Source organism: Rhinopithecus bieti, unplaced genomic scaffold (genome assembly GCF_001698545.2).
Source record: "Rhinopithecus bieti isolate Rb0 unplaced genomic scaffold, ASM169854v2 scaffold_32083, whole genome shotgun sequence".
In the NCBI taxonomy this organism is placed as follows: Eukaryota; Metazoa; Chordata; class Mammalia; order Primates; family Cercopithecidae; genus Rhinopithecus; species Rhinopithecus bieti.
Window position 1 is genome coordinate 607,904 of NW_016814096.1, and position 24,912 is coordinate 632,815.

General features: G+C 44.2%; 2 protein-coding genes across 2 annotated transcripts in view; one reads left to right on the plus strand and one right to left on the minus strand.

Moving 5' to 3' along the window:
* The window catches only part of LOC108513805 (translation initiation factor IF-2-like), a 37,973-nt gene extending 17,500 nt beyond the window's left edge, over window positions 1-20,473 (minus strand). Inside the window, exons 1-3 of the mRNA XM_017849671.1 lie at window positions 20,369-20,473; window positions 19,282-19,883; window positions 1,635-1,740 (exon numbers count right to left, since the gene is read on the minus strand). Of these exons, the coding sequence (XP_017705160.1) occupies window positions 1,635-1,740; window positions 19,282-19,883; window positions 20,369-20,473 (813 nt within the window). The remainder of the gene's footprint in view (window positions 1-1,634; window positions 1,741-19,281; window positions 19,884-20,368) is intronic.
* The window catches only part of QSER1 (glutamine and serine rich 1), an 85,497-nt gene continuing 80,577 nt past the window's right edge, over window positions 19,993-24,912 (plus strand). The window contains exon 1 of the mRNA XM_017849725.1: window positions 19,993-20,090. The gene's annotated coding sequence lies outside the window, so the exon portion shown is untranslated. The remainder of the gene's footprint in view (window positions 20,091-24,912) is intronic.

A 24,912-nucleotide genomic window follows, 5' to 3' on the forward strand; every position in this document is an offset into this window, starting at 1 on the left:
AAAAAAAAAAAAAAATCCATAGTATTTTCTCTTTTTTTAGACAAAGTCTTGCTCTGTCACCCAAGCTGAGTGCAGTGGTGCGATCTCAGCTCACTGCGACCTCTGCTTCCCAGGTTCAAGTGATTCTCCTACCTCAGCCTCCTGAGCAGCTGGAATTACAAGTGCATGCCACCATGCCCAGATAATTTTTGTACTTTTTGTAGAGACAGGGTTTCACCATGTTGGCCAGGCTGGTCTCGAACTCCTGACCTCAAATGATCTGCCTGCCTCAGCCTCCCAAAATCCTGGGATTACAGGTGTGAGCCACTGTGCCCAGCCCATAGTATGTTTTCTCATGTATTAAAATCTTTTAAATTTATCTCAGCAATGTTTATAGGTTTCAGTGTATAGGTGTTACGTATATTTTGTTAAATTCATCCTTAAGTACTTAATGTCTTTTTATACTATTCCAGATGACATCTTTAAAATTTAATTTTCCAACTTTCTTTCCAAGAGAATTCCAATTATGTTTCCAAGAGAATTGAAAATGTATGTTCACATAAAACTTGCACACAAATGTTTATAGCAGCATTATGCATAATAACCAAAAGTGGAAACACCCAAATGTTCATCAACCTATGAGTGAATAAACAAAAAGTAGTATATATATACAAGGGGATGTTATTCAGTTATAAAAAGGAATGAAGTGCTGACACATGCCACAACATTGGTGAAACTTGAAAGCATTTCAGTAAGTGAAAGAAGCCAGAAACAAAAGCCCACATATATTGGGTGATTCCATTTATATGAAATGTCAGAATAAGCAAATCCATAAAAACAGAAAGTAGATTAGTCATTGACAGGAACTGTGGGGAGGGGTAAATGATGAACAAGTGCCAATAGATAAGAGGTTTCTTTTTAGGATGATGTAAATGCTCTAGAATTAGATACTGGTGATGGTTACACAATTTTATGTACATATTAAAAACCACTGGATGGGCACGATGGCTCATGCCTGTAATCCTAGCACTTTGGGAGGCCCAGGTCAGGAGTTCACTACCAGCCTGGCCAACATGGTGAAACCAACCCCGTCTCTACTAAAAATACGAAAAAACTAACCTGGCGTGATGGGGCGTGCTTGTAGTCCCAGCTACTCAGGAGGCTGAGGCAGGAGAATTGCTTGAACCCAGGAGGCGGAGGTTGCAGTGAGCCTAGATTGTGCCACTGCACTCCAGCCTGGGCAACAGAGGGAGACTCCATCTCAAAAAACAAAAACACTGTCTTGCATAATTTTAAATGGTGAGTTTTATGGTACAAGAATTATACCTCGATTAAAAAAAGTTATTTTCCAATTGCTTATTGTTAGTATATAAATACAATTAATATTTGGTTATTGACCTTGTATCCTACGATCTTGCTAAATTCAACTTTTAGTGCTATGGTTTGCATGTATTCCCCCAAAAGCATGTATTGAAAACTTAATCCCCAATGCAGCAGTGTTGGCAGCTAAGGCCTAATGACAGGCAATTAGGCCACAAGGGCTCCACCCTCATAAATAGATTAGTGATGTTATTGTGGAAGTGAGTTCATTATTGTAGAAGTGGGTTCATTGTAAAAGGGTGAGTTCAATGCCCTTTTCTCTCTTGCCCTCTTACCTTCTGCCATGAGATCACACAGCAAGAAGTCCCTTGCCAGCCTCTCAGTCTTGGACTTCCCAGCCACCAGAACCATGAGCCAAATAAATTTCCGTTCTTGGGCATCCTGTTACAGTAGCACAAAAAAACAAAAATAGAAAATTGGTACCGGAGAAGTGGGGTATTGTTATAACAAATACCTGAAAATGTGGAAGTGACTTTGAAAGTGGATAATGGGTAGAGGCTGAAGAATTTGGAGGAGAAGCCTAGAAAAAAAAAAAATTGTACAGAGCATTAAGGCTCAGAAGAAGAGAATAGCTGTTAGGAAAGTCTGAAATTGCTTAGAGATTACTTAAAGGGTCATGACCAGAATGTTGGTGGAAATGTGGACCGTGAAGACTATTCTGATGAGTCTCAGATGAAAATGAGGAACAAGGTACTGGAAACTGGAAAAAGGGTCATCCTTGTTATAAAGTGGCAAAGAAGTTAGCTGAATTGTGTCCATGCCCAAGGGCTTTATGGAAGACAGAACTTAAGAACCGTGAACTAGGATATCTGGCTGAAGTTAAAATCTAAGAAGTAAAGCATCATGAAGCTGCGTGGCTTCTCTTAACTATATGTGATAAATTTAGAGAGGACATACATGATTTAAAGATAGTGATTATCACTTAAAAGGGAAGCAGAATAGAAAGACTTGGAAAATGTCCATTCTGGCCATGTAAAGAGTGAAAAGCCATGTTTAGGAGAGCAAACCAAAGGTGTGGCAAAGCAACTGTTTACTAAAGAGATTAGTAGGGCTGGAAAGGAGTCAGGTGCTATTAATCAAGACAATGAGAGGATGAGGCTGCCCCTCCCATCACAAGCGAGAGCAGGGTATTGAGGGTGAGCTTTCCAGAGAAGCACCAGCAGATGATCAGCATTTACTACCCGCATTCCCCCAAGTCTCTGCCCCCTGCACAGCACTCCTTGGCCACCCCAGCCCTGGCTCAAGTGTGGCCAGGTGCAGCATGTGCTGCTGCTCTAGAGGGCACAAGCTCTAAATCTTGGCAGTATTCACATGGTGCCAACTCTGCAGATGCCAAGAGGGTGCAAGCTATGGGCCATGGCAGCCTTCACCTAGATTTCAAGGAATATCTCGGACAGCCTGAGGGCCCAGGCAGAAATGTGGTATAGGGTCAGAGCCACAGCAGAGAGTATCCTGGAGGTACCAGGGTCCCCATTAGGACATCGCATAGTGGAACTTATTTGATTTCACAGGCTCAAGGCTGGAAGAAGTTTGCCTCAGAATGAATTGTGCCATGAGTCTCTCCCATATCTAATGTAGATGAGACGCTGGACTTTGGACTTTTGAATTGGTGCAGGAATGATTTAAGACGTGGTGTTATTAGGATGAAATGAATATATTTTTCATGTGAGAAGGATGTGAATTTGGGGGGCCAAGGATAGAATACTATGTTTTTAATGTATTCTCCAAAAAGCATATGTTGGAAACTTAATCCTCAATGTAACGTTATTGAGAAGTGGAGCCTAATGAGAGGTGATTAGGCCATGAGGCTCCAACTCTATGAATGGATTAAGGCCATCACCACAGGAGCAAGTTCATTATTTCAGGAATGGGTTTGTTATAAAAGGGCAGGTTCAAGTTTGAACCCCTTCTCTCTCTCTCTTTCTCTCCTTTCTCTCTCTCTGTTGTCTTTTTGCCTTCCGCCCTGAGATGATGCAGCAATAAGGCCTTCACAAGATGCCAGCCCCTCAATCTTGGACTTCCCAGTCTCCAGAACCATGACCCAAATAAATTTCTGTTTATTTTAAATTACTCAGCCTTAGATATTCTGTTATAGCAGCACAAAATGAACGAAGACAATCATTTCTACTTTTCAAATGTAGATTCCTTCAGATTTTTATGACATTCACAAATAAAAAGGGTTTTACTGTTTAATTTTGTCCTATATATACTTTATTTTCTATCCTTATTGCTCTAGCTAGATCTCCAGTACAATGTTGAATAGAATGGTAAGACAGAGAGCGATTGATAGCTAATATAAATGTTGATATTTAGGGAATGTTAATAATGGATACAAGGGAGTTCTTTGTACTATTCTTTAACCTTCTTTATGTCAAAATAAATAGTTAAAAAGAAAAAACGGTAAGAAACTATGTGCCACACACTGTTCTAAGTATATTTTAAGTTATTTAATTCTTTCAACATCCCTCTGAGGCAGATATTTTTACCCACTTTTACAAAGGAGGACCCTGAGGCATAGAAAGGTTAAGTAGCTTTACCAGGATCACACAGTTTGTAGTTAGCAGAAGCAATATCTGAATCAAGGCAGCCTGGCTCCCGAGTCTTTGCCCTTATCCACTATGCTATTCTGTCTATCCAAAGAGCATATCTTTAGTTTTTATTTATTTTATGAGGACATTCACGGGAACTTTCATAATCTCAGCCCCTCTAACTTAATTTTTCCCATTAGGTTAAGTTCTTCAACTAGAATTTCTCTTGGCCTCAGGTTTTGCTTGTTTGTTTATTCATTTGTTGAGGAACTTACGTGATATGTGATAGCTGGAGAAGAACCATGGAACTTTATTGACGTTGATGGATAAGGGTCTGAAAACGTGGCAGAGTGTTGTCACTCTAAATAAGATGGCACAGAAGGTGAAGATGCTCAGGTCAAGAGGATGTCTGGTGTAGGGCTTGAGGCAAAGGGACTTAAATGTAACATTAGCACTATCTAGCACTAACTGTAAACAAAAAAGGGACCAATTATGGTTTTTTGTTTTTTTTTTTTTTTGGAGACAGGGTCTTATTTTGTCGTCCAGGCTGGAGTGCAGTGGTGTGATCTCAGCTCACTGCAACCTCTGCCTCTTGGGCTCATGTGATCCTCCCACCTCAGCCTCCCAAGTAGCTGGGCTACGGGCAAGTGCCATCATGTTCGGCTAACTTTTATATTTATTTGAGGTATTTTTGTAGAGATGGGATTTCGCCATGTCACACACGCTGTTCTCAAACTCCTGGACTCAAGCATTCTGGCCTCAGCCTCCCAAAGTGCTGGGATTACTGGAGTTAGCCACCATGCCTGGTCCCCAATTATGATTCTAAGCTTCTCAAAACCGTAAGGCAAACGACACAAATATGGGTGTTGCAACCTTATTTTCTTTTTTCTTTATTTCTTTTTTTTTTTGAGATAGAGTCTTACTCTGTTGCCCAGGCTGGAGTGCAGTGGCACAATCTCGGCTCACTGCAACCTCCGCCTCCCAGGTTCAAGCAATTCTCTGCCTCAGCCTCCCGAGTAGCTGGGATTACAGGCGCCTGCCTCCACGCCTGGCTAATTTTGTATTTTAGTAGAGACGGGGTTTCACTATGTTGGCCAGGCTGGTCTCGAACTCCTGACCTCGTGATCCACCCGCCTCGGCCTCCCAAAGTGCTGGGATTACAGGCGTGAGCCACCATGCCCAGCTGCAACCTTATTTTCAACAATATAATTTCAAAGGTATTCATGCACTTGGTGCTGGCACATATGCATTCAAAATAGTACTCTCATGTACTGTGCATGGTAGGGAAACTGATAACAGTCTTTCTGGAGAATAATTTGACAATGAGCATCGAAGACATCAAGGCGCATTGAGGATCTGGGCTTGGTGGCTCACACCTAGAATCCCCCACTTCTGGAGGCCGAGGTGGGAGGATGGTGTGACCCCAGGCGTTCAAGACCAGCCTGGGTGACAGAGCAAGATCCTGACCCTAAAACAGAGGGGGGAGCATTCATGTTCCATGACAAAGAAAGTCTCCTTCTAGGACTGTACTCTAAAGAAATCAGACGAATTAGATGTATGCAGAAAGTTGCTCCTTGCAATACTGTTCATAAAGCAAAAAACTGGAAACAACTTAAATACCCAACAACAGCTGAAGGATGAAATTATGGCACGTAAATATAATAGACTGAAATGTAGTTATCAGAATTTTATTGAAATGAGAAGACTTACAGATAAAAATTGTAGTACCAAGAATCACCCTCCTGTTTCCTGCATATTAGCAACTCTCATTTCTTTTCTTTTCTTTTTTTTTTTGAGACAGAGTTTCGCACTTGTTGCCCAGGCTGGTGTGCAATGGCACGATCTCAGCTCACTGCAACCTCTGCCTCCCAGGTTCAAGTGATTCTCTTGCCTCAGCCTCCCGAGTAGCTGAGATTACAGGCATGCGCCACCACACCCGGCTAATTTTTTGTTTGTTTGTTTGTTTTAGACGGAGTCTTGCTCTGTTGCCCAGACTGGAGTGCAATGGCCCGATCTCGGCTCACTGCAGCCTCCGCCTCCTGGGTTCAAGAGATTCTCCTGCCTCAGCCTCCCGAGTAGCTGGGACGGCAGGCATGTGCCACCACCATGCCCAGCTAAGTTTTTGTATTTTTAGTAGTTGTGGTTTCTCCATGTTGGTCAGGCTGGTCTCGAACTCCTGACCTCAGGTGATCCGCCTGCCTCAGCTTCCCAAAGTGCTGGGATTACAGGCGTGAGCCACCACGCCCGGCCACCACGCCCGGCCTAGCAACTCCCACATCTGTGTCCTCCTTTGCTCTCCCGCTGGGCTGTAGCTGCTTGTCTAGCGCAATAGTTTTCAAACTGTTTGCCTAGGGGCTTCAGAGTTCTATCAGGTGCCTTGGGAGCTGTGGGTTAAGGGGCAAGAGAGAGGACCCATATGCCTCAGGATTCCACTTTTTTTTTTTTTTTTTTCTGAGACGGAGTCTCGCTCTGTCGCCCAGGCTGGAGTGCAGTGGCGTGATCTCCGCTCACTGCAAGCTCCGCCGCCTCTTGGGTTCAAGCCATTCTCCTGCCTTAGCCTCCCTAGAAGCTGGGACTACAGGCTCCTGCCACTTTTGTATACTGAAGTAACATGTAAGCTTTTGTTTAGAAGGATTGCAATGTTTAAAAAAAAAAAAAAAGATGGTCCTGGTGCAGTGTCTCACACCTGTAATCCTAGCACTTTGGGAGGCCAAGTTAGGAGCATCACTTGAGTCTGGGAGTTTGAGACCAGCATGGGTAACATAGGGAGGCTCTGTCTCTACAAAAATAAAACAATTCGCTGGGCGTGGTGGCACACGCTTGTGTCCCAGCTACTTAGGAGGCTGAGGTGGGAAGACTGCTTGGGCCCAGGAGGTTGAGGCTGTAGTGAAGTGTGAGGGCGCCACTGCACTCCAGACTGGGTGACAGAGTGAGACCCTGTCTCAAAAAAGGAAAGAACAAAAAAGACCAAGTTCACTTATTCACCCTCTATGTTGACAGCTTCTTTAATATTGTCCTAGTTCTGACCTCTTGAATATTCTTTTAGGATGAAGCTTTGAGCACTTCTAGCAACATTACTTTGCCTTGTCTCTTTATTCAACTCACAGCTGACAGAAGAAGACCCAACAGGTAATTAGACTTGAGGGCAAGCCCCTTACGAAAGGACATCCATAAAAAGTTAAAATACAAAAACTAAAATTATATATCAAACAGTAATACAAGCAATGTTTCCCCAAAAGCAGATCCCAAGACAAGGATTTAGGTGCAGGTAGCTTATTTGGAAGGAAGCAAGGATGACAGAACAGGGAGAGAGACCGTGAAAACGGACAAGCCAGGGGTATATTATTAAAGTGGCTGCTGTAGGCAACAAGTGCTCACTTCTATGAGCCTCCTAGAGGTATAGGTTGCCTCCTAGAGAAGGGTGCAGAATGCCTCCTAGAACAGCCCACCTGGAAGCTGGGAGACTGTAGCAGTTACCCATTGACTTCCTCTATTAATTGAGGATTTATTTTGCTTTGTGGGGTGTGTTGGGAAGGAGATGCACTCAGTGGTGTTAAAGGAGAGCTCAGTGGTGTTAAAAAAAAAAAAAAAAAAAAAAGCAGCAGGCTGGGTGCCCTGGCTCACACCTGTAATCCTAGCACATTAGAGGCTCTCTTGAGGCCAGAAAGTTTGAGACCAGCCTGGGCAAAAAAATGGGAGCCATCTTTACCAAATAATTAATTAACCTGGTGCGGGGTGGCATGCACCTACTCTGGAAACTCAGGTGGGAGGACTGAGGTTGCAGTGAGCTGTGATTGTGCCACTGCACTCCAGCCTGGTGACAAAGCAAGACACTGTTTCTTTTCTTTCCCTCTTTTTCTTTTCCTTCCTTCTTTCCTTCCCTCCCTTCCCTCCCACCCCTCCCTCCTCTCTCTCCTCTCTCTCCTCTCTCTCTCTCTCTCCTCTCTCTCTCTCTCTCTCTCTCTCTCTCTCTCTCTCTCGCCCAGGCTGGAGTGCTATGGCACAGTCTCGGCTCACTGCAACCTCTACCTCCTGGGTTCAAGTGATTCTCCTACCTCAGCCTCCCAAGTAGTTGGGACTTACAGGCATGCACCACCATGCCCGGCTAATTTTTGTGGTTTTAGTAGAGATGGGGTTTTACCACGTCGGCCAGGCTGGTCTCAAACTCCCAACCTCAGGTGATCCACCCACCTCAGCCTCCCAAAGTGCTGGGATTACAGGCGTGAGCCACTGCCCGGCCGACACACACCCTCCCTCTTTCTTCCTTTCTTCCTCTTTCTTTCCTTCTTTTTTTCCTTCCTTCCTCTTTCTTTCCTTCTTTTTTTCCTTCCTTCCTTCTTTTTTTTTTTTAATTGTTTTTTTTTTTGAGGCAGAGTCTCGCTCTGTTGCCCAGCCTGGAGTGCAGTGGTGTGCAGTCTCTGCTCACTGCAACCTCTGCCTCCTGGGTTCAAGTGATTCTCCTACCTCAGCCTCCCAAGTAGCTGGGATTACAGGCATGTGCCACGACACCTGGCTAATTTTTGTATTTTTAGTAGACATGGGGTTTCACCATGTTGGCAGGCTGGTCTCAAACTCCTGACCTCAGGTGATCTGCCCATCTTGGCCTCCCAAAATGCTGGGATTACAGCCGTGAGCCACTGTGCCTGGACCACTGTTTCTTAAAAAAATTTAAAAATAGGCCAGGTGGTTCATGCCTGTAATCCCAGCACTTTGGGAGGCTAAGGCAGGCAGATCACGAGGTCAGGAGATTGAGACCATCCCAGCTAACATGGTGAAACCCCATCTCTACCAAAACACAAAAAATTAGCTGGGCATGGTGGCATGCACCTGTAGTCCCAGCTACTAGGGAGGCTGAGGCAGAGGAATCGTTTGAATCTGGGAGGCGGAGGTTACAGTGAGCTGAGATTGCGCCACTGCACTCCAGCCTAGTGACAGAGCGAGACTTCGTCTCAATAATAATAATAATAAAATAAATAAATAAATAAAGGCCAGGTACAGTGGCTCAGGCCTTTGGGAGGCTGAGAATGGCAAATTCCTTAAGGCCAGGAGTTCCAGACTAGCCTGGGCAAATAAACGAGACCCTGTCTCTATCAAAAATAATAACATTAAAATAAATTAGCCAAGTGTGGTGATGCACACCTGTAGTCCCATCTACTCCACATGCTGAGACAGGAGGATCACTTGAGCCCAGGAGTTCAAGGCTGCAGTGAGCTATGATCACTGCACTCCAACCTGGACAGCAGAGTGTGACCTCGTCTCTTAAAAAAAAAAAAAAAAAAAAGGCTGGACACCATGGCTCATGTTTGTAATCCCAGAACTTTAGGAAGCAAAGGCAGGAAGATCACTTGAGCCTAGGAGTTAGAGAGCAGCTTGGGCAAGATAGGGAAATCCCTGTTTCTACAGAAAAAAGTAATATAGCCAGGCATGGTGGCGTGTGCCTGGAGTCACAGCTACTAGGAGTCTGAGGTAGGAGAATCCTTCAAGCCCAGGAGGGTCAGGCTGCAATGAGCTTTGATTGAGCTGCTGCACTCCAGCCTGGGCAACAGGTGATACACTGTCTCAAAAAAAAAAAAAAAAAAAAAAAAAAAAGGAAAAAAGAAAAAGAAAAGAAAAAGCGAAATATAGAAAGACACGTGGCAGGGTCTTGAGGAAAGATGCTGTGAGTGTGAAGTAGGTTTAGAACTGTCTCAGAATTGAGCCAGGGGATGTGACGTGGGCATTCAAGGGGTCTGTTACAACATGCCATGAGCAATGTTCCTCTGAGTTTTTAAAGTTGTGAGCAAGCAACCATATTCCATGAGCAGGAGTAAAATGAGTATACATAAATAGACTGATGGTGCAATAAAATTAAACAGGTGCAATTAATAGTCCAGTGTTCACTTTGTTACTTTCATAAATGTTCTGTGTGTGTATTTTGGTGGAGGGAGGACTCTATGAAGAGGCTAAATTTCAATTTTCCACTGAACAGAGAAAGCACTCATGGAAGCAGAAAGTTGAAGACGTATTGGACAAGAGACTGTAAGCCTCTCCAGAATTTGTAGATATGTGGGAGAGGGTTTTGGACTTCCACAAAAGCTTGAGTCTACCTTTTTGGATCTTAAGAAACAGAAAAATCCCTGTGACAAAATTTAACCTGATATCAAGCAACGATATGTTTAGCTAGTGTATTAGTCTGTTTTCACAAAGCTACAAAGAACTACCTGAGATTGAGTAATTTATAAAGAAAAGAGGTGACTGGGTGCAGTAGCTCATGCATGTAATCCCAGCACTTTCGGAGGCTGAGGCGGGCAGATCACGAGGTCGGGAGTTTGAGACCAGCCTGACCCTGGTGAAACCCTGTCTCTAATAAAAATACCAAAAATTAGCTGGCTGTGGTGGCACCACCTGTAATCCCAGCTACTCAGGAGGCTGAGGCAGGAGAATCGCTTGAACCTGGGAGGCAGAGGTGTCAGTGAGCCGAGAACACACCACTGCACTCCAGCCTGGGCGAGACTCCATCTAAAAAAAAAAAAAAAAAAAAAAGAGGTTAGGAGGCCTCAGGAAAGTTACAATCGTGGCAGAAGGGGAATGGGAAGAAAGGCACATCTCACATGGCAGCAGGAGAGAGAGCAAGTGGGGAAGTACCACACTTTTAAACCATCAGATCTCATGAGAACTCACTCACTATCATGAGAACAGCATGGGGGAAATCCATCCCCATGATTCAATCACCTCCCACCAAGTCCCTCCCCTGACACATGGGGAATAAAATTCCACATGAGATTTGGGTGGGGACCTATAGCCAAACTATATCAGTTAGTATACATATACTAAAATTAACATGCAGCCTGGTCAACATGGTGAAATCTTGTCTTTACTAAAAATACAAAAATTAGCCAGGTGTGGTAGTGCACACCTGTAATCCCAGCTACTCAGGAGGCTGAGGCATGAGAATTGCTTGAACCTAGGAGGTGGAGGTTGCAGTGAGCCAAGATCATGCCACTACACCAGCCTGGGCAACAGAGCAAGACTCTGTCTCAAAAAAAAAAAAAAAAAAAAAAAAATTAACTTGCATGATAATTAAGTGAAGTCTAGATCTCTCCCAACAAGCTTCCTTTATCACCACCATATCTGGGTCTTTGCAATGAAGGGAACAGAGAAGTACCTAAGGAAAGGGGGAGGATATAACCAGCTGTGCAGAAGGCAGAGTGTGCTTTGGTATCTTAGGCCAGGCTGTAGCAAAGAGAACCTGAGGCTTGAGAATATATGCTCTACAACCCTTAGTTTGGGGCTCAGTTCTCTGGAGACAAACCCTCTGAAAAATATTTGCCTCAAGCTGTGTTTTCAAACAACTGGGACAACAGTTGTACAATGAGACTGTCCTAGGTAATGATTTTTTTTTTTTTAATTTTGTGTGTGTGTGTGTGTGTGTGTGTGTGTGTAGTATGTGTGTATAAATCTATGAAGGGTCTGTACTTGTCTTGTTGGCATACCAGTTTCAACCAGGCTGAAGATGTAGACTACAGTGGGACATTAGGAAGGGCAAGAGAATATTTTCCATAGCTTTAATCAAATCACCCTCCTGCTTAAAATGTTCTCATGGCTCCCTATTATGAGAAAGTACACTCCCTATTGTGAGAAAGTATATTAAAGTACTTATATGTTTGGATGATGGTCCAAATCTGGGACTATTTGAACACCAAAATAAACAGATGTGGTAATGGATTATAATCCTATGGTTGGGAACCCCTAAGACCACCCTCAATTTCAATGATTTGCTACAAGAACTCAAAGAACTCAGACACATTGTTATATTCATGGTTATGATTCATTACGGTGAAAGGATGCAAATTAAAATCAACAATAGGAAAAGGCACATAGTGCAGAGTCCAAGAGAGACCAGATGCAGGCTTCCAGTGTCCCCTTTCAGTGGAGCTGTGCAGACATTAATATTATGTGACAACACACGGGAAGTATTTTCAATCAGAAGCCCACCTAAGCCTTGGTGTCCAGGGTTTTTATTGGGAGTCATTTGCATAGTCATAGTAATTGCTTCTATGGCTGACCTGAACTCTCCAGTCCCTCCAGAGGTCAAGCTGATATTATGTGGCCCAAAGCACCCACTATAAATTGCACTGTTAGCATGAATGATCTGGTGTGGCCCAAGGCCTTAACTAAACAAAAATACTCTCTATTAAGAGCCTTGAAACTAGGCAAGGGCCAAACCTTTCTTTGCAAAGTACAGGGTTTGAACAATCCACACCTGCTGAGTTAATCCCTTACAAATCTGCTGAATAAAATAAAAATCCATGAGTACATATTGATATGAATAAACAAGGAATGTTAAATTAAGCTTAGCCTAAAGCTGCTGCGTTACATATTCTAACGTCAGCCTAAAAGTTTCTCCGTACATGGCGAACTACAACCTAACGGGATGTGTAAATAGATTTACCTATTCTTGTGCCAGTCACTGAGTTTTAGCCAACCAAGGGTGGCCAACTGTTCAAACCATGTTCAAATAAGGCAAACACTGAGCCGTAACCAATCAGCTGTTTGTATACTTGTATTAGTCCATTCTCACACTGCTATAAAGAACTACCTGAGACTGGGTAATTTATCAAGAAAAGAGGTTTAATTGACTCGCAGGCTGTAAAGGAGGCAAAGCTGGAGAGGCCTTAGGAAACTTACAATCGTGGGAGAAGGCAAAGGGAAAGCAAGCAATTCTTCACATGGCAGCATGAGAGAGAGAGAGCAAAGGGCGAAGTGCTACACACTTTTAAACAACCAGATCTCGGGAAAACTCACTCACGATCACGAGAACAACAAGGGGGAAACCCGCCCCCATGATCCAATCACCTACCACCAGGTCCCTCCTCCAACACTGGGAATTACAATGCAACATGAGATTTGTGTGGGGACATAGAGCCAAATGATATCAATACTCACTTCCATTTTCTGTATATCACCTTCCTTTTTCTGTCTGTCAATCTTCCACCACCACACAACTGTGCTGGAGCCTCTCTGAACCTATTCTGGTCTGGGGCTGCCCAATCCAAGTCATTTTTTGCTCAATTAAACTCTATTAAATTTAATTTGTCTGAGACTTTTCTTTTTAACAGGGATAAGGAATAATCATTCTTGGAGAATGATAACTAATGATTGTAGAAGGAATGGTGAAGTTAGAAAAATCACTACAGTTGGTCCTCTGTACGTGTATAGCAGAGCCTCCAGAGGGAGCGTGACCCTGCCAATGCCTTGAGTTCAGACTTCTAGGCTTTGGAACTGTGAGATAATGAATTTCTATTGTCATGTAGTTTGGGGTCATTTGTGGCAGCAGTCATAGGAAACTAATGATATGAACGGGAGACAGGGAGATTGGGAAATTCTGGGTAGAAGAGGGTGGTTCCCTGGCAAAGGGCCCAACTTCAAGCCTGGAGATCACGGCCTTAAATGGAGACAGGCATTCCTATTTTCATGCCCAAAACATTGCCTTTTGGCCCACCATGCCCCCTATCTTTTACCCATATAAACCTGGAACCTCAGGCTCCAGAAGCAGATGAGCAGACAAGCAGATGAGGAGACAAGGAGACAAGCAGATGAGCGGTGGCACAGCACAGCAGGGAAAGAGAGAAGAGGAGGAACGTCTGAACACCAAGAGGAGTTCAGCTGAGGGCAGTCAGAGAGGAGTTTGGCCGCTGGAAGGTTAAACTCTAGGGGATCATCTTCTCACTCCATCCTCCCTTCCAGCTCCCCATCCATCCCACTGACAGCTACCTCTGCTACTCAATAAAACCCCATATCCATCCTTCAAGCCTGTGTGTGACCTGATTCTTATGGGATGCTAGACAAGAGCTCAGGATACAGAAAGCTGTCACACTGGCCCTCTTGCAAAAAGGCAGAGGGTCCACTGAGCTGGCTAACACTCAAGCTGTCTGCAGATGGCAAGGCTAAAAGGGCACACAGTAACACACAACCCCTGGTGCTCCTGTGCCTGCCTGTCTGCGTGCTCCGCCTCCCCTCAGGGGTTTGAGCAGTGGTGGCAACCAAATAGGCAAACCACACCCCCGTCACACATCCTGCCAGGGAGATTAGGGAACACTCTTGTTTCACTAATACATATGCTAAAAGCAGAGGTGAAAGAATGATGCCTTGGGAATTTGTTTTTGTTTTTGTTTTAGATGAAGTCTCACTCTTATTGCCCAGGCTGGAGTGCAATGGCGTGATCTCAGCTCACTGCAACCTCCGCCTCCCGGGTTCAAGCAATTCTCCTGCTTCAGCCTCCTGAGTAGTTGGGATTACAGGTGCCTGCTACCATGCCCAGCTAATTTTTGTATTTTTAGTAGAGATGGGGTTTCACTATGCTGGCCAGGGTGGTCTCGAACTCCTGACCTCAGGTGATCCGCCCGCCTTGGCCTCCCAAAGTGCTGGGGTTACAGGCGTAAACCACTGCACCGGCCTCAGGAATTTACACAATATTCAAGTATCCACAAAATACTTATTGATTACAAAGTAAAATGTAGTAGTAACTCTTTAGAGGAGAAATCTGGCAGTAACTCCTTAACCAAGCTTATTTGATTTGGAGTCAAACAGCTGATTTGAAGCTCCACTTCCATCATTGTCTTCTTTTTTTTTTTTTTTTAAGACAGTCTCACTCTTGCCTGGGCTGGAGTGCAATGGCAAGATCACAGCTCACTGTAACTTCTGCCTCCCAGGCTCAGGTAATCCTTCTGCTGCAGCCTCTCAAGTAGCTGGTATACAGGAATGCACCAGCACACCCAGCTACTTTTGTATTTTTTGTAGAGACAGGGTTTCACCACATTACCTTGGCTGATCTCGAACTCACGGGCTCAATCAATCCGCCCACCTGGGCCTCCCCAAGTGCTGGGACTACAGGCGTGAGCCACCAGGCCCTGCCTGCATCACCGTCTTATATCAGCTTGTACAATGTTGGGAAAGTTACTTCATTTCACTAAGCTTCAATTTCCCATAAAACAGGATTAATAATAATCCATACCCACATCTTAAGGATCTTATGAGGATTGTGACAATTCCACATCAAGCGCTTAGCACAGGACCTAAGACATACATGGTCAATATGTATTGGTTATTCTTATGAGAATCACTCTCATCTACAGAATAGGTTTAAATCTCCTGTAATCTATTTAGGGAGATAAAATATCCTCTCAGTGGAAGACTTCATGATAAGGCCACAGTCCTGTCTTTCCAGTTTATACATAAATTGTACTCCTTTCCCAGATGTCCTGGTTTCTAATCATTCAACCTTGCTTATTGCAGGCCTTGATCAACGAAACCATTCATCAGTGCCCCAAAGTCCCTCCATATCCATAGCTCAGAAAACTACCTCTCCCCACAAAATTGATGATCAAGTATGTTTCTTGAAGCTCTTTCAGGGACACCCCCTAGTGAGGCTGCAGCTTCCAGAGAAGCAGGATTAAACAGCAGCTTTCCTGATTCCATTGCTGTCTCCCTGGAGGGATATGGCAGGCAATAAAGAGCAGAGTCAAAGATGACTGATAGGGTCAAGCCTCAGAGACAGAGGAAATTATAGTGGGACTTCGTTTCTTTTAACTTTTTTTATTTGAATTTTCTTTAGAGACAGAGTCTTGCTCTGTTGCCCAGGCTGGAGCATAGTGGCATGATCGTTCCTTATGATAACCTCGAAATTCTGGGTTCAAGTGATCCTCCCGCCTCAGCCTTTGGAGTAGCTAGGACTACAGGTGCACCACCATGCCTGGCTAATTTTTACTTCATTTCTGATGTTTTAATTTAATTTATGATGTTGACCTAAGAGATGGAAACTAGGGCTGCTCTGGCAAAGATAGGGCTTACAGTTTCCCTCAATGACAGAAGAGAAGGGAAAAATTTTAAACCATATCTTCTTTCCCTGTTCAAATCACTTCTCACACACATATTCCTTGTATTCTCAGTGAAACTGCAAACTTGACCTTCTTGGATCTTTCTTCTTGATGGTTGGTCTATTTGTAACATAGGAGTGTGTGGACTTAACCTACTACATTTCCAGTTAGGCAACCCCAAATTCTGCATTTCCCAACAAGCTAATGAACAAGGCCACCTCAGTGAAGACAGGGTTTCCTGGGTCTCGCCCCAACTGATTCCCTCCATCACCTTATAAAGCAAGTCACTCAACGCCAGGCCTCAGTTTCCTCAACTACAAAAGGAAGGCAATGAACTATGTACTCAATAGAACTACAGTCTTTCTACCAGTTGAAATACTTACTTTCTTTTTCTTTTTTTTGTTTTCTTTTTTTGAGACAGAATTTTGCTCTTGTCACCCAGGCTGGAGTGCACTGGCGTGATCTCAGCTCACTTTAACCTCTGCCTCTTGGGTTCAAGAGATTCTCCTGCTTCAGCCTCCTGAGTAGCTGGGAATACAGGCACACGCCACCACGCCCACCTAATTTTTTTGTATTTTAGCAGAGAAGGGGTTTCACCATGTTGGCCAGGCTGGTCTCGAACTCCTGACCTCAGATGATCCGCCTGCCTCAGCCTCCCAAAGTGCTGGGATTACCGCGCCCTACGAAATACGTATTGATTTTCTAATGGGATGGGAGTTAGGGTGGAAAATGTGGGGAGATTGTTCAAGGGCATGTTCTAAGGCATGACTAATTCTAGACAATAAACTCAAAAGGAAGTGGGAGATGGAGGTGAGGAAGAAGGAAAGAGCTTTTTTTGTTGTTTTTTTGAGACAGGGTCTCGCTATGGTGTCCAAAACTGGTCTTGAGCTCCTGGCTTCAAGCAATCCTCCCACCTCAACCTTCCAAAGTGCTGAAGATTCCTTCTTAAGTGTAGGATTTACTCCAATTCATCTTACAACCAAACTGCCTTTGCTTTTCAAATCTTGTCCCGATTTTAGAACTGAGATAGAAATAGTCTTTTTTTTGGTGGGGGAGGGGGGGAGAAGGAAAGGAATATGTAAATTACTAATTGGAACTTCTGAATGGGCATTTTTCAAGTAGCATGCATATTTATTCATTCAATAAATATGCATTTAGAGCCTAATATAGTGTCAAGCATACTACTAAATGCTGCAAATACGAGAGTAAATTTAATACAACCCCTGTCTTTATGGAACTTAAGACCTTTATGAGGAAGTAAGTAATTTATGAGGAAAAGAGGCAGACACCCAACTAATTGTAATGCAATAGGATAGTGTTAAACATAATAGAAATTGGAATAGAGCACCAGAGGACAAATGAAAAGGAAGTAATTGATTTTGCCTAAGGCAGTTTGGATAATGTCATGATAGATGTAATATTTTATTTGGATCTTGAAGGATGAGTAGGATCTGGGCAAAGAATAAAATGAACATTTTTATTTAAAATGAGACCACGGCTGGAGGCTGGAGGCTGAGGCAGGAGAATCGCTTTAATCGGGGAGGCAGAGGTTGCAGTGAGCCGACATCACACCACTGCACTCAAGCCTGAGCGACAGAGCGAGACTGTCTCAAAAAACAAACAAACAAACAATCAAAAAACGGGAGACCAACAATGCTCATTCTAGAGTTTGACACTACCTGGATCAGACTTGAAGCAGTTTGGTTATGAATCATTTGAGAGATCCCGAAACGTTCACAGAGCTGGAAGTGTATTTTCAGTAGGAAAGAAGACATTCTTCAGATAGAATCATCAACTGTACAAATTTTTTAAAGATTTACATATATCAAAGCATCACATTGTACCCCATAAATGTATGCAATTATTTGTCAATTAAAAATAGTATTAATAAAAAATATAATGATGTTATTTGTAGACATGTAACATTTGAAAATAAATACAATTGTACTGATTTAGAGTGAACTAAGGAAATTTCATTTAAATGGCAAAGGAACATATGGTGACAGAGTAATATTACTAAAATACTCACTAGAATTTTCCTTAATATCTTTCTCTGATTTATGTGACATAAACAAACTACATAATGGTATGAGGGACTATAAAGGTTTTATTGCCACTTGTTTGGTATTGCCTGCATAACTCACTCTGAGTGCCAGTTGTGGGTATCTCAAACTAAGTGCCATAAAACATTTATAGCATGCCACTCCATTTCCTATACTTTTCACAGAGACAAAACTTTAGCGCTCACAAAAGTACTTATAATAGGTAGTTGTGAAAACTTTTTAATTTAGATCCCACATTTCCAGTTTGCAGGAAGAAAATAAATGTAATGAAGATTTACGTTACTTCTCTGCAGGAACTCAGATTAGTCGGCAAATTCCTTTTCCAAGAAAAACCACTTTTCAAAGATATCCTCCGTAAATGCATTTTGTAATTAACATAAAATTGGCAAAGTCGCTGTGCCTACACGTTTGAATTCATTTGTAAATAACGACTACTCACTTCCTTGCTTATCCACCCGGGGACCAGGCTCCAAGCATCACAGGTGCAGAAGACTTGCAAAAAGGAATGAATAGGAACAAAAGGATGTAGGCGCCAGGAGGAAAACAGGATCTTCCAGAACAAAATTAATCTCGCAAGGCATAGCAGATCCAACACCAGATATTATCAAAGTTTAAACTTTTTCAATGGTCATCAGAGATAGTGTATCAAGTTTATTAGGTCTTTCACTACGGCTGTCTGATTTGCTTAAACCTTTACGTTAGGCTTATCTTGAGGGATAGATTTCTGTGCTAAGCACATAATAGGTGTTAAACCAATATTGATTTTTAAAAGGAGGTGGTCATTAAATCGAAACTTTACTGTTATTTTAACCTTTAAATTTATGGCTCAAGGGCCAAACGATGATTTGTACGATTCCCTAGTTTCACTACTCATGTGTTATTACAAGAAATACAAGTCTGCTATGCAACAGAAGAACTGCAAATAGTCATTAAATTACCGCACACCAAACAGCTTGGAAATCAGATAGGAAATGTTTGGAGAGAGAGTCCTGCTTAAGTTCCAAATCTCAAACAAAACCCCTCAACATCAGAGTGCATAGTGAGTTTAAATTTATTGTAATTAAAGTCATCCAGATGGCAGCTGGATTAATCAATGAAGAGGTGGTTGTCTATCTTGGGATAGAAGATTCTGAAACCCAGAGTGAGAAAAATCCTCAAGGTGGGGGTGGGGGCAGCTAATAAGAGCCCTTGGGAAAGGCCCTTTCAGCGAGGATTGGAAAATAATACGTTTGAATTTGAATCTTTTTGAATATAAATCTCCCCTAACAGCAGGAAAAGGCTCCTCTCGCTCAGCAAGCTTTCGGGAGGGAGTAAGCGGAACTGTAGAAGAGCCCGCTCAGCTGTTTCTGGATTGGGGCGCAGGGAAAGAAATCGCGATCAGAGAACTGAGTACTGGAGTCCCTCAAAATAACCTGAAGGGTCAAATAGTGAGCTCCAAGCAAAGCATGACCCGGCCACCCCTGCGCAGCGCCCTACCCTGGGTTCCGCTCCACTTCCCCTCCCCCGCGCGGGGCGATAGCCAGGCGCGGTCCCTTCCCACGCGGGACGCGGCGAGTGCGGACACCTCCCTTCGGGGCTGCGAAGGGCGAGAAGTCTGCGGTTCGCGGGCTCCGGCCGGCGGGCGCCCCTCGGAGTCCCTGAAGTCGGCCGGGCCTGGGCCTCCTCGGCCTCAGCTGTCTCGCGAAGCGTCCGGCAGCGGCGGAGGCCTTGCCGCGCCCGCCCCGCGAGCGGCAAGCGCGGGGCTCAGAGGGGAGGCGGGGCGAGGCCGTGGGGCGGAGGGGGGCGGGAGGTGCATCCTCGGGAAATCCACCAACATGGGCGCAGCGGCGCCGCGCCGCCGCCGCCGTCGGCCGCGAGTCCGGCCGCGGGTGCCTCCGCTTCCCTGACGCCCAGCTGGGGTCTCGCCGCCCGCCGCGGCCCGGGTCTTTGCGCCCAGACTCGACAGGCGCCTTCTCCCGCCTGCTCCGCCGGGGCCATGTGAGGGGCAGCTCCCTCCCCGCCGCCTCCTCTTTCCTCCGCCCTCTCCCTGCCCGCCCCCTCACACGGAGCCCTGGAGGATCCGCTGCCTGCCGCCCTCCCTACGCCACCCCCACGATGGACAGGAACAGCGACCTCGGGCTTCAAACCGAGCCGCCGCGCGCCGCCCCCCGCCGCCCCGCCAGCGCCGCGGCGCAGCCCCCCGCCCCAGCCTGGGCCTACGAACCCCGAGCCGCCGCCGCCGCCGCCAGCAGCAGCTGCAGCAGCGGCAGCTGCAGCAGCGGCAGCAGCCCCAGCCTCAAGGCCAGGTAGGGAGGGTGGGCGGCGGGGTCGCGGTGGACCAGGAAAGGCCGGGGATGCGTTTGGGGCCTTCGCTCGGTTGCAGCGCCGCCCAGAGGTCTGGGCCGGGCGGGGAGCCCTTCGCTCGCCCTCGCCCAGCTCGGGGGAGGCGGCTGATGACTCCTACGGGGTGGTCGCGGGTGGGTGGGGGCACCCGGTGCAGGACTCATGCCTGGGGACGGCAGGTGAAGGGAGAGCTGGGCGGGAGTCGTGGGGCTCCGTCACCTCTGGGGTCCTGGGCTCTCACATGGTGAAGTTTGGGCTCGTGGCTGAACTCGGGATCTGGGAGACCCAAGATTGGCGCCGGGGGTCCGAAGGGGGCGCCGAAGAGTTTGGGGTAGTGGCGATCCATTGTATTGGAACCTGGGTGGCCGACAATGCAGTCTTGGGGACCCCGGCGTGCGAGGGTTGCGGAGGCGGGAGAGGTGGAGTCGCGGAGCCGCGTCCCGGAGACACTGGGGGACCCGGGAGGGCTGGGCTACGGGAGAACCCCCGGGGCGCAGGGCAGAAGAGGGGGCTCGGCAGGGCGCGAACGCGGCTTCCAGGGCCGGGTGACATATGTTTGCGCTGGTGGCCAAGATTCAGGCGATTTCTCTTCCACTCGTTCAAAGTTGCTCTTTGGTTTCCTCCCCTTTTAACAGCAGGAAGTAAGGAATCTTTCTTTGCCTTCTGTGCCTCGGGGTGACGGAGAGTTGGGAAGAAATGGGGCGGAGGTTGGGGTGGGGGTAGTGAAGGCCATAAAGGTTGAAGAACCAAAGCATAGTTCTCCATCTCGGCCTCTAAAGTCCGGGTGCATTATGTAGCAAGAGGTTCAAGAGTTCATCTTTCCTGCAGCATGACCAAGGGAATCTAAAATGTTGACTCCTACTTGATATTTAAGCTCGCGGGAAATGTGTAGTATAGTAGTGCCACACTGTGAAACGGTTCCATTTGAATGATAACTGGAAGGCGTGGTCTGGTTTGGAGGATTGGTGAGCGGGGTGTTTTAAAGCCACCTCTCCCGAACAATACAGAATCTGGTAGGTGCAGCTTCTGATTACATGGACCAGGGAATCCTGGGTTGCTAATGACTTCATCCTCAGCTACCAACAGGAAGCTTCGTGGCTTTATTATCTCATCAGATTTCTTCATTATTTTTCACGACAGAAGTGAACTTTTGTTTTAAGTTTATACATTACCGTGTTCCAGGTTATCTTCTTTGTTTTTATGAAAGTTCCACGGTCATGATTGAGCATATAAGTGTGAAGAGTAGCTGGTCTTTGTCTTAGATTGTCCATTGGGATGATTGTGAAAGCATGAGAAAAATTTGCTTCAAGAATAGGGATATAAGCTTTCTCAGAAAATTTTAGGCCCTTTGTTTGAAAGACCTGGGAGTTAACAAAAATAATGTGATGTGCCAATTTGGAGCTAAGTAATTAAATGCTGAAACCTTTCAGAAATAGCCATAATTTTGTGTTACATACAAGTAAGCCATTTTAAGGAGTTTTATGAAAGACGGTTAGCACTTCACCGTTATTTCTTTTTGATGGTAATTTGACTGTCCTTTTTGAAGTAGCATTTTGCATTGACTAGGATAATTTACAAATTAAAGTTACTTTCTCATCATTGAACAGCATGATAGGTATTTGTGCCACATTTTTTATGTTTTAAATGAAAAGTATTTTATTAGGTAAATGAAACTGAAATACTACCTAGTTACTTCTTTTAGTAGAATGCTTCTGAGGCAAGAAACTAAAATCTACTTGTCATGTTTTCCAAATTTGTTTATCAGAGTAACACGGAATGACTTCCCAAACACACTTGAAAACAGTAAGTAGATTCACTTGGCACACATAATCTAAAGGAGATTTATTTTCTGTTTAATGGAAGTTATTGAATCTTAAATGTTACCCCCCATGCCCTCTCCCTCTGCTTTTTTAAAAAATGAGGGGGGCGGGAATTAGCTAAAATACAGCATAGAAAATGCAGGTTTACCCCCCTCCCCCGCCAACCTGCTTTGTTAACATCTTGTATTGGGATCAGGCCATCTGTACAGAGTTACACACACTTCTGAATTAGACCTCATTTTATTCCTGAAACTGTGCAAATATTCCTCTTTGATTTCAGTTATATCAAAAATAGCAAATCTGAAATACGCCCTGTAAGTCTAAATATTCTACATTTCAGAAGCTTATTTATATTTTATACCATTTTAAAAGCTTTTCATAATGCACGTATCAGTTGAATGTTTTTGTTCCCCTTTGTGGCAGTTTCTTCTGAAGGTGCAAATGAGTACTAGTTGTGATGATGTAATATGGATGCTTATCCGTAAAGAATTAGCCTGTCTGACACCTTGTTTCCTGTAACCTATTCAGAAGCTGACAGATGGTAATGACATTCAGTTGTTGCCGACAGGGATCTAACATCCTACTTTATGCCTTCTTGGTCTTGAAATACATCATTTTCATCAGTTTATGGGAAAGTACATGATAAAGAGCTTTTCATGAGTTTGAAACAATACTTTTTTTGAATACAACAGCTCTGTTAGTTATTAGGTAGTTTTATGGTACTAACAGTTGAAAAATACAGTGGGAAACTCGAGCATTTTACCTTAAATAGGGCTTATAGAGAGATTTGTGAATATTTCTCAGAGAGTACTTGCTAGGTACTTGGAAAGTGCAGGAATAAGGACTGGCCATATAAATCTTCATTTATTTGTGCTCTTTTCAGTTAGTGTTAGGAACTAAATGAACGAACATGTCCTTTGCTGAACACCACGCAGTTGGAAATACCTTTTGGGGTGCAGTTTTGGATGTTGTAAATACCTTTGCATGACTTGGGAAATAAGAAGGTCATCAGGAGTCTGCAGATCCACTGCCCTATTCTGTACGTAATACTTATATCTTGGTCACAACAGGAAGAGGCAGGCTGTTTTATGGTGATAATCGATGTGTTTGTATTTGAATATGCACCAGAAAGTAAGGGAATGGAAATATTTTGTATTTAAATAGTTTTATTTATTATTTATTTATTTATTTTTGCGATGGAATTTCACTCTTGTTGCCCAGGCTGGAGTGCATTGGCGTGATCTCAGCTCACTGCAACCTCTACCTCCTGGGTTCAAGCAATCATTCTGCCTCAACCTCCTGAGTAGCTGGGATTACAGGCGCCTGCCACCACGCCTGGCTAATTTTTGTATTTTTAGTAGAGTTGGGGTTTCACCACATTGGCCAGGATGGTAATTTTTGTATTTTTAGTAGAGATGGAGTTTCACTACATTGGCCAGGCTGGTCTCGAACTCCTGACCTCAGGTGATCCGGCCATTTTGGCCTCCCAAAGTGCTGGGATTAGGTGTAAGCCACTGTGCCTGGCCTGTTTTTCGCCTTCTAACTTGAAATGATTTTTGGCACCAATTTTAGAATTCCTAATGCAATTTTTTTTTAGTATGATGTATAATGAGTATGATAAATACTCCTCTGAAAAACCAAAGTAATGATTAGCTCTTCTAAAACCTGTCAGTTTCTATATGATGGACATTTGTTTGGTACATTTCAAATCTAGAGTTTTCCTCAAGGTTTTTGGAAAAAGGCCTTAAAGATCATAATTTGTAAGGAGTAAGAACAATCTCAAGTTAATAAAAGGTTATTTCAGACAAACTTCCACTGTTAGAGTTCAGAAAGTTTTTTCCCATGGAAACCATGTTGTAAGTAATAGTAGCTGTCATTTACCTCACGAGCAACTAATTTGTGCTAGCTGTTTTAAGTCACATATACATACACACATTCATTTATCAAAATTCATTGTAAAAATCCTTTGAGGTAGGCCTTCTTTTTACCATCCTTTTATGGATGAGGAAACTGAGGGATAAGAGACATGAAGTAATTTATACCTACAGCTATATAGCTAGTAAATAGTGGAGCTGTGATTGAAAACTGGGCATTGTGGATCTGGAGCCTGCGTGATGGCCAGTGTAACTGCACTGCTTTATTGTAAGATAGTGGAATGCTGTAATCCACCTATATGTGAAATGAGCTTCTGTGAGTTGGCCTGGAAACCTAAGCATCGTTAATATCCTTATTTCAGTGTTCTTTGTCACTGTTGACCATTTCCTAGTTGAAATATATTCCTTTTCACTTCCATAGCACGGCACTTGCCTGGTTTTCCTCCTACTTTTCTGGCCCACTGCTTTTTCCTGTTCTTCACTGGTGTTTACTCCTCTTCTGTCTAATCTCTGCATGTTAATGTTTCCTCAGGGCTTGGGATTGGTAAATTTCTTGTTCATTCCTTGCTTTCTCCTGAGGACTCACATCCATGTCCATGCTTTTAAATACTATCTCAGTGGAGATGCCCATATTTGAGCAGACTCCTCTGAGAACCTGATCACATAACCAACTACCTCTTTGACCTTTTACTTGAGCTTAATGATACGCTTTCCCCATGCATCACACCTCTGCTTCTCTAGTGAGGCCTATCTCAGTAAGTCATTAAGTCATACCTCTGTCCACCTAGTTGCCCAGGCCAGACGGTGGGAGTTGTGTGCTTAGTCACTAAGACCTACTGCTTTTGAATCTAATGTCTTGAAACTCTCCGCTTCTTTTGTATCCACTGCTCCAGCTGATCCAAGCCACCATTATTTTTCACTTGGACAACTGCTGTAGCTTTCTAACTTAGTCATCTTGGACCTTTTCTTTCCTCCCTTCAATTCATTCTTCTTAAACCATCCAGAGTGATTTTTAAAAACACAGATCTACAAGTTTGCTCTTGGTCCTTTGCTTAAAGCCTTTCCGTGGCTACTCCTACATATTAGGGTCA